The sequence below is a fragment of the Elgaria multicarinata genome, chromosome 1 (genome assembly GCF_023053635.1).
Source record: "Elgaria multicarinata webbii isolate HBS135686 ecotype San Diego chromosome 1, rElgMul1.1.pri, whole genome shotgun sequence".
In the NCBI taxonomy this organism is placed as follows: Eukaryota; Metazoa; Chordata; class Lepidosauria; order Squamata; family Anguidae; genus Elgaria; species Elgaria multicarinata.
The window spans coordinates 51,198,756-51,211,133 of record NC_086171.1 but is presented as its reverse complement, the minus strand read 5'-3'; the positions used below and the strand labels follow the sequence as shown (position 1 = coordinate 51,211,133).

The following is a 12,378-nucleotide window of genomic DNA, read 5'->3' as shown; positions in this document are numbered from 1 at the left end:
AATCCGTGAATGCGCTCTCTGAAACAGTACACTGCTGACAGGACTGTGTCGCATAGATGCCTTAAAGATGCCTTGAAGTCCCACCCTTATAGGCGGCCTAGAAATATTTTTAAATAAATTTAAATGAAATAATGATAATAAAGACCAATGCCAGGAGAAGGCCCTTAAGCGGAATTAAGAGTTGAGTAATGAAACCTCCTCAGTGACAACACTATTTGTGAATTTGAATCTTTCTTAGAAAAAATAAAGGAACACCATTGGCAACCATTTCCCACATTCCCTATGCATGATGTAACAACTATTTCAAACACTATCCTAATTCCACTTATCTCTAGCTTAGGGGAGAGCTAAATGTAACATTTTAAATGGCCTGAAACTCTGAATATACATTTACTGCCCTGAAAGTCTCACACATTATTCTGTTCTGCTATACGCTCTAGGAAAAAAAGAATCTGTTCTGTATGTTTCCAGCAATGGAATAATACCACTCCAGACACAGTGGACAAAGCTGGAATAACTCCACTATCTTGAGATCTTTCTATTTCCCTCCATGCTGATGTTTTTCAAGAGCTATTTTGGGCATATTGCAAAATCTATTCCAATCCTCTACTGCAAAAGGTTGAATGAGCAAGAAGGGATGTCCCTAAACATAATGCAAGAGCACCATGCAGTGGCTATACACTATAGTACAGCTTGGTTCCTGTTTAAACTACTAGAAAGGATTACAGTGCAAGAATGTTTTTAATTAATGCAGAGTTAGGCTGATATGACTCACTGTTAGCTTTCCATGTGGATGGACAATTTTTTCAAATCTGCACATGCATTTTGAAGTGGTAAAATAATATGAAAGATCGTCACATGAACTCCCCTGAATACAAAGCTCTTAGTGTTACAAGGTATTCAGCTGGTACATATACTTAAAATTATACATATATTTAAAATTATTTTTAAGCCACCTTCAAGGATAAAACTCTCTAAAGGTAGTATACAAGCTAAAAACCATAGAGATATAAACTATTATATGTTAGAATGTTAATATTGCAGTGTATTCATATGTTACAATCACATATGCCTGCAAATCTGCAGACGTGTATATTCACCAATATACTTCAAGAAATATCACAATGCAGCCTTTTTCTTTTACATATGTTTCATGTGTGAATGGCACTTGTTTGACTAAGCAACAGAAATTAAAACCAATAGCATGCCGTGCTTTATAATTTACATTTGAGCACCCACATTTCAGGTTTCTGACATTCCAAGTATTTGCATCAATCTGCCACAGGAGCACAATGAATTAAAATTTAACACTTAGGACAAGATCTATTTATTAATAGTGCCCTTTCCCCTCCATCTGGGTGATTGGAGAGATGCCTGCCAATTACATATACGTTACTTAAAAGTAGGAACCACTAAATAACTATAGACTGAATTCCCTATATTAACATTAAGACATTAAATGCAAAGTTGTGGGATAATAAAACTCTGAAACATCTTTTAAACAGAATAAAGATGTTGTGGTTAGGATTTTGTAGTTTGCGAATAAGGTAGTATAGGCCTAAAGCACACGTCCAAGTTTTATTCCCCCCCTGGCCTACCAGTTTAATTTTTCAGGTGTTTTTCCCCCCTGCCATCACCAGATCTTCATAGAATCACAGAATTACAAGGGAGCTGTTGATGGGGCATAGTGATTTAGTTACTGTAATTTCCCTCAACCTGGCACCCTGGAGTCATGGGTCAGATCCTATCCTCCGCAATGTCAGGGACCAACAGGAGCCTGTATCTGTTAATCTATGTATTTTATATTTATCTAAACTTTAACCCCATTTTTGATCCCCAAATTCTCAAAGCACCTCATAAAATATATGAAATGAAAACATAAAACAATGAAAACAATACACAAAACACATTAAAACTTGTATCTAATCGTATCATTTAAAAACCCTTAACGTTAAAGCCAGCAGCAGCATAACTATGCCCCGTTCTACACAATCAAACAATCCATGGTTGCTTGTGAGTGCCCAGAAGCAAGTGAGCAGGCTTCCTCCCGTTTGCTCACCGGCTTTTGCTTTTCTAAACAACCCAGGAATGTCTCATTCCTGGGTTGTTTGCCATGATATCTGAAAAACAACCCAGAGTTTTAGCCCAGAATTTGCTCTGTAGTTTCTTGGTCAACAACCCAAAGTTCTGGATTTGGATGTCACGGCACGTTCCTGGATTGTTTAACAAAGTGGAAGCAGATGAGTGGGTGGGAGCCAGCGCTCTCCTGACCATTCACAAACAACCCACAGTTAACAAAGTGTAGGTTGTTTAATCGTCCGAACTGGGGAAACAAGTCAGTTTGGGGTACTAAACAGAAAGTTAGACTGGGCTTCAAATCACACGTTGTCAGGACTCAGGCATGGAGATGGTATGGGTATGCTTGGTAAAATTTTATCCAAACCAGGACACTATGGTTACTGGCTTCAGAACAAGGCAGTATATTAAACCAACTTAAAACTGTTGTTTAATATCTTGGCTTGTTCCAAAGCTATTCACAACAGTTTCCTAGCTTGGATGAAAAACAAAACAATATTAAGAGATTTCTTGCTTTGATTGCTTATATGGTAAAAAGACAAGCAAAGTGCCCACGTGTGCAGGCAAAAGGCTCATTCATATCTTGGTTTATTAAACTGAGATATAATAGTTTGAATCAGGCCACTGTCTCTCAGCTTGAAATGCATCAAAGGATTATTGCGAAGATAAAAGGTGGCAAGGGTGAACCATGTATACAGCCCTGAGCATCTTGGAGGATGTGGACTAAACAGAGAATAAATACATGAATCAGGCGGGTCACCTGGTCCAACTCTAGCTATAAGATAGGGAGGCAAATATGCCAGTGTGCTACATGCACTCTAGAACACTGACATCATTGGCCTGGTGGGAAAGAAGATGGAGCAGGGGGGAGACAAGAGCAGGCAAAGGGTACATCAAGGCCTGTTCCAACTGCCCTGTCTCCCCCTTCATCCCCACCCCACCCCACCCCACCCCAGGACATGAGCCTTCCCAGGGAGGCTAGGCTGGCTCCCTCCGTGCTACAGTTTTGGAAGCAGGCAAAAACGTCTTCGTTTCAGCAGACTTTTGGAACTACACTGGACCTGTGTTAATGTATTGGATCCCCCCTTTTAATGTGTTAGTTTTTTAAAAAAATAACATGTTTTTAATTTTACTGTAGGTTTCATTCTATTTTAACTTTTGTAATTTACATTTATATGTTTTATTTGTACATTTTAATCTTGTAAACTGCCTTGAGTCCCAGTACTGAGAAAAAGGTGGGATATAAATAATAATAATAATGATAATAATAATAAGAAGAAGAAGAAGAAGAAGAAGAAGAAGAAGAAGAAGAAGAAGAAGAAGAAGAAGAAGAAGAAGCAGAAGAAGAAGCAGCAGAAGAAGCAGAAAGGTAATTCCACCCGCTGAAAGTCTACTTATTTTTTCTCTCTTCCTCTCCATTCCATTTCCCTTGTATGTCGTGAATTTTTTAGGCTGTAAGCCTGCCTTGTTTACTGATTGATTGTAAGCTGATTTGTGAGCATTTTTTGGTCTGAGGAGAGGGATAAAAACACTTTAATAAGTAATATAATAGAATTATCACCTATAGAAAATGGATCTGCACCATCTCTTTAAAGAATTCTAAACTGCATCTAGGGCACCTGGTGAATATATAAAAGGTCTGACATTCAAAATGATCTTCCCAAACAGCTGCTGACAACTGACTGTGTGTAGGCAAATGAAAGGGTCCACTGACTAAGGTGCTACTGAATAGCTTACAATGTAATCATCATCACAGAAGGGATCTGAATGTTCATTGATTTCTCAAATGAAACATAACAGCAGCTGCATAGTATGCTGTCCTAAAATACATCTAATTACGTCAAATCCAGTGTACTGGCTTTTATTTTCCTCTACATCTTCTGAAGATGTGGAAGACAACACAACCCATTCCCCAAACAGTTCAATTCCAGTTTACGGTGATTTAGCTATTAATGTGATGAAGCTGTCTCTCAAAATGTTTTGTAGTGACTGGAGCAGTCACTTAAACACACGCTCAGAGGCTCATAATCACACAGTTTAATTATTCATGCAGCCTAAATGAGAAATGGAAACATTAAGGAAGCTCTTCTGCCCCAAAGGAAACAAAACAAAGCTGTCTCCACCCCCTGGCCGCTGGAGTGCTTATTTGTTCTTCATCCAAGACATCATTATTACAGCCCCACTAAACTGAATTGGACTACCGCCTTTCAAACATACATGGTCTACTACTCCAACAACAAATTGAATGAAGAATTATTAAAGTCCCAAATTGCAACAGGGAGGATTAGCCCACTCTCTTTCCTTCTGCTTATTTAAATGCGGCAAGCTAACAGTTGTACTTTCATATGGAGAGGATCCACTCCAGACTGAATGGATAGGAGCTTAGTTGCGTCCCACCTATGTTCATGAACAGATATTAAAACACTCTGAATCATGGGAGGTTGTGCTCAACAGTTGTGCTCCATTTCAGCAGAGATCAACCATATCTGTCCATCACCCACACCATCCCGACTTTGACAACGGCTTGCCAAAAGGTAAATACATTCAGCAAGATGGGAAATGCCTCTCCCTGGGCCCATGCCTTCAAGTTGTCCTAAAGACAACATGTTCCTACAAACACCAAAAGTAGCAGCAGATCTCTTACGAAGGCGCTGTGGCTATGGCAAGGTATGGCTGGCTATGGTAAGGTATGGCAAGGTATGCTGGGACTTGTAAGATTATTTTTCCTGTCTAAACATTTTATTTATTTATTTATTTATTACATTTCTATACCGCCCAATAGCCGGAGCTCTCTGGGCGGTTCAAAAAAATTAAAACCATTCATAATATAAAACAACAGTATAAAACCATAATATAAAATACAGTAAAAAAGCTCAACCAGATATAAACATGCATAGGATTGCACAATAAACCTCTCATTAACCACAGTTTCCTGTTGTGTCTAAAATGGACAGCTATGGTTTATGGGACAAGGCAGAATCCAACTACAAACCATGGTTTAATACCTTGGCTTGTTTCCAAAGCTGGTAACCATAGGGAACTATGGTTAATTAGAAGGTTCCCAGCTTGACTGCTTGTGCTGCAGGGGAGGAACAAAGAAATTTGTTTCTTAGCTTATTAAGTTAAAGCAAGATACGATAATCAAAATATAGTTAGTGGGTGTACCTCTCCCACCTCCAAAACTAAACTTTGATGTGTGGGCATGCCCTCCTTTAAATAAAGTGTATGTATGCGGACTGAGATCATGCACTTGATTACTATTGTGAATTATTGCCACTCTGAGGTTTTTAGAGGAACGGCAGCATACAATGTGACAAATAAAAACACACTGTGGCAAATCCCCGCACTTATGCACAGTGTTTCCTGTCACAAGAAAAAAATAGGAAACACCTGGACTAGAAGTGCCCCACAAAAACGTAAAACAGAACAAAATCAAACTATGAAAACTATTAACAAGTTATAAATAGCAAAAGAATTTAAATAGCATATTTATAACTCTGCAGAAAAAATACTAAATTCCATTTACACAAAGGTACACACAACGCACACGCACACAGTATAGTATTATCTGAAAGAAAAGGTTTCATTTTAAAATATGAATTGCAAATGGTACAGTGTTTTCTTTATTCCAAACAAATTCACTTTGACAATAAATTTCTTTCTAATGAAACCTGCTAACATTCCAGAATTAGAACTTACTGATAGTTACTCTATCCTTATCTCCCAGCATGATATTGTTTGGAGTAAGGTCTCGATGGACAATCCTCTTCTCTTTGTGCAAATACCGAAGAGCTAAACACAGCTTTACAATAAAGAAAAGTCTTAGTGCAAATGCAAAGTCATATATATTAGCATAATTAAATGGTAGCTTAAAATGTGGCACTGGAGGAGAAAGTGTTGTACGGGTATATTACAAGGAAACTTTGGAGCAATAAATAAATAAATAAATAAATAACTACAAAAGAGTGCTGGACCAGACAAAAATGTTTCGCATCCTCTATAAAGCGCATTAGCACCAAAGTGTCCCAGTCACATTATCTGTTTTGCACATGCCCTCATAGTACTGTATCTGGGATGCAGACTGGGACAGAGATGGCTTGCTGCAGAGATGTTAATGATGCTTCTGGTAGATTGCTATGTTGCTTCGCATTTCTTTTAAAAGAGAAAGCCAGATTTGCACTGGTGGGGAAAACCATTATACAGAAATCTTTTGTCAATTTCACTTCTGGGAGAGGAAGCAGTAAGAGAAGACTACCATAAATTTACCTTCACCATATTCCATAATCTAGAAAGACCATTAGTAAAATGTCTGGAGCAGTGACATTTAGTTCTGATCTAATCTTCAGTACTACTACCTAGTAGTAGTCATAGTAGTAGTAGTAACAGCAGCAGTAGCAGCAGCAGTACTAATAGTATTGATGTGCATGATGCTTTTATGAAAATATAAGAGATCAGTTCTTGCTGGATAAGGATAAATGAATCACTATCCCAGAATCAGAAATTATTAAAAGGGAAGTAATGCAGGTTCTTACTTGAATGAATATATTCCATATTCTATCTTCTGTAAACTGTTGTTGCTTTTCCTTCAATGAATGGAAATGTTCTCCCAGTGGCGCCCCTTCTATGAGCTCCATGACTATGTACAGCCTGTCATCTATAAACAACAAAATGAAATAGTAGTAGCAACACAATAATAAATTTCTGTGACCAGTGGCTGGCCATAGAATATTATCCTGGTATAGCTCCTGAGAATGTTGCAATCCACTCTGATAAATGATTCCTAAAGGCAGACTATTTGGTCTATGACTACTCTGACATGAACATAGCAGCACATGGAATGAAATTATTAAACCAGCCTTGCCAGCTTGGTGATCTCCCAACTTCCATGATCCCCAGTCAGTAGAGCCAATGGTCAGGAGTGCTGGTAGTTGTCATCCAAAACAGTTGGAGGGCACTGGGTTGGGGTGGAGGCTAGATTAAACCATTGCAATGATGTTCCTCAAAATTCCCTAAAACTGGACTACCTGTGCAAATCATTAATGTAATGTGTCCCCAGCATAATGTATTGGGCTAATCATCATCTGGAACAGAGCCATGGTGGTTAACAAGGCCAAAGGATCCAAAGGTGGCTTTAACTTTGATAATGAAGTTACCCAAGATAGCAAGCTCCAAAGCCATCTGTTCAGAGAGCGTGTTGAGTTGTGGGCGGATTGGTACATCAAGAGAATTTATCTAAAACCCGCTACGCAGGGAGCACACTCCCTATGTTGGATATTTTCATCCTTGCAATTATTGTTTTGCAGCCTGTCCACATAAACCCAATAACCTCCAAATCCTCAATAACCTCCAAAGACTCCAGGAATGTGAGCATCTAATGTAAGGGAGCAAACCAATGTCCTCTAGACAGCGTTTGGTGGGGGGAGGGAGACAAATAGGATTGTTCAGTTTCCTGGCTCATAGCTCATAAAAAGGGCTTGGGGCCAGGAAACCATGCTCTCAGCTTCCCATCCCTCTCATAGCCAGTGCATTCCCGGGGGTGGGGAGAGCAGGACACCAGGGTGGCCGTGTTATGCTGCTTACTATGGCTGTCCCAACTTCCTTTCTTCCATCTGAGGCACTGCTGCTTTTCTAGCAGAAAAGCAGGTGGGCTGGAGCACAGATGTGATTCCTGTCAGCCTCCAAATTCCAAGGCAGACAGGAATCATGATAAGATTACACCCTAAATCTCTTATCTTCACAACTGACATAATCCCACCTATATTCTCAGGCTTCTAGCCTCCAAGGAAAAGATTATCTCATTCTATTTTCCTCTGAATCTTGATTAAAGTGCAATTTTATATATACCGGGTCAGAAGTAAGGTCCATTGAAATTAATGGGGATTACTTCCAGGTAAGTGGGCACAGGATTGCAGCCTAATAATCAATCAAATTTTCCTAGGGCCCTAACTGGAATACTGGAATGTGGATAGGGAGACATTTTTCTCCCTCTCTTAAAACACTAGAACCCAGGGTCATTCCATGAAAGCTGAATGGTGGGAGATTTAGGACTGATGAAATGAAATACTTCTTCACACAATGCATAGTTAAAACTGTCAAATTTACTACAAGATGTAGTGATGGCCGTCAATTTGGATGGCTTCAAAAGGGGGTTAGATAAATTCCTAGAGAAGGCTATCAATGGCTACTAGCCCTGGTAGTTGTGTGCAGTAAGCCTATGTACACCAGTTGCTGGGGAACATAGGTGGGGAGGTGCTGTTGCACTTGTGTCCTGCTTGTGGTTTCCTGGTCAACAGCTGGTTGGCCACTATTTGAACAGAATGCTGGAGTAGATGGAGTCTTGTTCTGATCCAGCATAGCCGTTATGTTCTTAAGCCTCTTGAAAACAGAAAGGTCTCTTTTTATAATTCTCTTATTATTGTTGAATGCAGGCCTGTAAGGTTATACTTACTTTCTATGAAGGTTCTGTAATATCGTACGACATTAGGATGATAAAGCTACAATAAAAAATAATGTACATAGTTAAGAATAGATGGAACATCCATTTTTATGTTTTCAGAATGTTCCTCTAAGTGGCAATTATGGCAAGTAAGTGCTAGGATCGTAAACACGAGTACAACATTTGGCATTGTGCTAGCATCAGTAGTTAAAAGACATTGTGAAAGGAACCAGTAAAAGGACTTTACCAAGACCTTGTCTTTCTTGTACTGCCTATTAACATCCAACTGCATCTCATCACTAAGTGCTCCTTTAATAAGCTTTCTGCTCCCCGTTGAATCTTTATTTGATATTTCTAATATAGGGCCTACTTCTCAAGGTTTTCAAAATAGAAAAATAATGGGTTTTTTGTTGTTGCTGTTTAATATAGAGAAATAAAAGAGTACAGGGCAACATGGAAATGGGAACACAAATTTATATCGTCTCCTATGTGTTCATCCCCACCACCACCATCCCCACCATCGTGTACACACACACACACACACACACACACACACACACACAGGCATTCTAACAGTAGAGGAAATATGCTTTTTGTACATTAGTACAAAACTTTATGCAGGAAAAAAGAATATGAGCAATCAGTACTTAAAATGCATTCCTAAATTCATAAAATCCATGAGAATCCAAGTAAATCGATGGATGGAGATAAGTTACGTGAGTCTTAGCTTACTATTTGGTCATGCCTCTTCTATGAACTTTAGGAGTCAAACTAGATGTTGCTTTAATAACATGCTGAAACTCTGTTTTAGATTTTATTGATCTCCTTTTTTTTTTTTTTACAAAAAAAAAAAGAGGGGGGAGCTGAGTGGAACTTCTATCTGGATCAGGACCCTTGATGCAAAAGGACAAGGTTTTAGCCTTTTCACCCTGTGTTGTTTTCCTGCTGAAATTTGCTCCCTAAAGCTGCTATTTGCCGCTATGTAGTGTGGGGAAGTGAATATACTGCAAAACAGAATCAAACTACAAAATATTTATATCCCCAGTACTAAAGTAATAGGTGCTTGAAGAATAATAGAGATAATACCAACCCTATTGTTAGCCTGGCAGAAATGTGTCTAAGTTTTACAATGTATGTTTTAAACTTTGTAAGGCCCCCTTGAGGCCCAGTATGGGGCAAAAGGCGGGATACAAATAAATATAATAATTCCAGATGTTGCACAGTATTGCATTCCCTTCCCCCCCTCCCGCTTTTATGATGCTGCATACATAACAGAACTCCTTCAGTTCTGTGATTCCTTTGGGCTACCACTCGAAAGACCCCAAACAAATAAACCACCTCAGTTGGGAAATACTTGTAAGTAACTGTATTCTAAGAGATACATTAAAGGAGTCATGTTACCTGCAGGCTAAAGCGCCTTGTTCTGATCGAATTTCAGTCTGCAGAACGTGTTATGGCAAAACAGATTTTCTACATGAGATTTTTACTTCTTGACCCTCATGTCAATAAAGCTAGAAACCATTCAATCTTCCATGTGATCACATTTAAGTAAGTGATTTTTAAAAAACAAAAGTCCCCCTCTGAATCTTTTCATGCATTCAACCTAGTTCAGACCCCCAGCTCTAATCTTTATGAGAGTTGAGTTCCCTGTTCTCCTCAATGGTACGGTCATCACCATGTGGGAGGCCACGCCCTCCACAGAAATGGGGAAGCCCTTAGATACAGGAGCTCCATGTACAATTAGGAGCACTTACATCTATAAGAACACAGAAGATCTTAAATTTAGAAATGATACTTAAGCATGTAACTCTGCATGCACATGGCACTAATTCCAACTTCCTTTTCCTAAACTACTAATATTCATCCAGCTCATCCAGGGCCTGCAGCAGGACTGACATGGCATCTGTCTGGTGCCCTCTATCCTTACCAGGGGGCAGATGGCAATGGGCAGTGAGCAACAGAGGCGGTGGGTAGGGGCACCGAAAGCAGCTGTTTGGGGTTCCCTCCACCCAGAATTGCAACGAGAAGCATCAAGCAAGGCAGCTGCAGCCCCTGCCTTCATTTTCCTGATGTCCAATGCCTCTGCCCGTGACGTGCACTTTGGAGATGGGGCCCAGCAGCATCGCAGCGGCTGCAGCCCCCTAACCCAGCACTTCTCTTTACGGCACTGGGATGTAAAGAAAAACATATTTTTTAACAACATCCCCCCACCCACTGTGAAGGCTAGCATCACCCGTAGTGGGGCCTGTCATTTGTCCGGCCATGCCAAGTGCTGATGCAGGGGCCTGAACTGAACCAGTGTAGGTAACCTTTATGGAAATGGCTGCCATTGACCATTTTTCAACCGCTGTATTTAACATGAAGATTATAAAGCAAACAGAGCACATTTGATAACGTCTTTAATATGATCTTTAATGTACATTTACAGCTATGAATAAATTTTAAAGAAAAAACAAAAACAAAGCATCTTCAGCGGACGGAAGCTTCTTTCTGCCTGGCATCCGAAATCCTGAACACATTTGTTAGGAAGAAAAGCCCACTGATTCCGCTGAAACCTATTTATAGTGTGTTTAGACTCACCTGTTCTTTAATTATGGTCAGTTCAGAGACAATGTTCTTCACACTGCTGTCTCTGTCTTTTTTATCTTTTCCAAATGCCGGATTGTGTAAATTGATTTCTTTCATTGCTAGAAGGTTTTGGCCACTGTGTTTCCTAACCTATGACCCGGTGGGGTGGGGAGGCAGGAGGGAGGAGAAAAATATGTAGATCTGAACAGCAATACCAACAGCAGCAGAATGGAAGTAAAGCACTATTAGTTCACCAAAACTAACTGCACTGTGTCTATTCTGAGAAACTCATTTTTTCAGTATCTAATAATCAGTGGGAAAGCATTTGAGCACCCCCCCTCCCCCCGGTGCAATAAAAATGCAGTTACATGAGTCACATGGGTATCTGAAAGAACATCGCAACAGATCTTTGCGGAAGTTGGGTATCCCTAAGGTCTATCCAAATCCATCACACTGTGGCTGAAAGAATACTATTTCGTATTTCTATAGTGCATTGCAAGTTATTTAGTGCGTTTGTAAACTGCCCAGAGAGCTTCGGCTATGGGGCGGTAAATAAATAAATAAATAAATAAATTTGACATGTATTATCTCAGTAATTCTTAAAATAACCCTGCACATTTGTGGAAAGGAATGGGTACTATGGAATAGCGGCATGTACTGAGTACAGGTCTGAGGTGAGATTTGACAGGGTGACTGCCTACCTCATGCCATTAGCCACTCTGTTACACCAGCTTTCTCAAGTACTGCTACTTATTAAAAACAACGGGAAACACTGATTAATAGGGACTATGCTAATTCAAGCCAACACATAGGAAGCTACCTTATACTGAGTCAGACCACTGGTCCATCTGGTCCAGTGTTGTCAGCACTGACTGGCAGCGGCTCTCCAGGCATATTTCCAGCCTTACCTGGAGATGCCGGTGATTGAACCTGGGACCTTCTCTATGCAAAGCTGGGGCTCTGCCACTGAGCTAGGGCTCCTCCCCACATGACTCTTCTTTATATGTAGGAAATGAATGAAATGAATTGGCAATAATGTCATATATGTGATGAAAGGAATATAAATGCAAGGAAATATTTAATACAGATCAAATTTTACCTTGTAAACACTTCCAAAAGCTCCACTTCCAAGGTGGTCCAATATTGCGTAATTTCCTATGTATTTTGTGGGTGCTTTGTTCTGATTAATGTTTTCAATATTTTCAGCAATTTGCTTAACTTCATCCTCCTAGTTATGAAATAAGTTGAACACTTTATTTTGATTGATGTAACACTTTGCTAATAGCACTACAGTTCTG

At 39.7% G+C, this 12,378-nt stretch overlaps 1 protein-coding gene across 1 annotated transcript in view; it reads right to left on the bottom strand.

Annotated features, from left to right (window-relative positions):
- The window catches only part of NEK10 (NIMA related kinase 10), a 101,151-nt gene that overhangs the window by 59,284 nt on the left and 29,489 nt on the right, over positions 1–12,378 (bottom strand). Inside the window, exons 18-22 of the mRNA XM_063128228.1 lie at positions 12,180–12,308; positions 11,093–11,230; positions 8,525–8,570; positions 6,609–6,730; positions 5,776–5,878 (exon numbers count right to left, since the gene is read on the bottom strand). Of these exons, the coding sequence (XP_062984298.1) occupies positions 5,776–5,878; positions 6,609–6,730; positions 8,525–8,570; positions 11,093–11,230; positions 12,180–12,308 (538 nt within the window). The remainder of the gene's footprint in view (positions 1–5,775; positions 5,879–6,608; positions 6,731–8,524; positions 8,571–11,092; positions 11,231–12,179; positions 12,309–12,378) is intronic.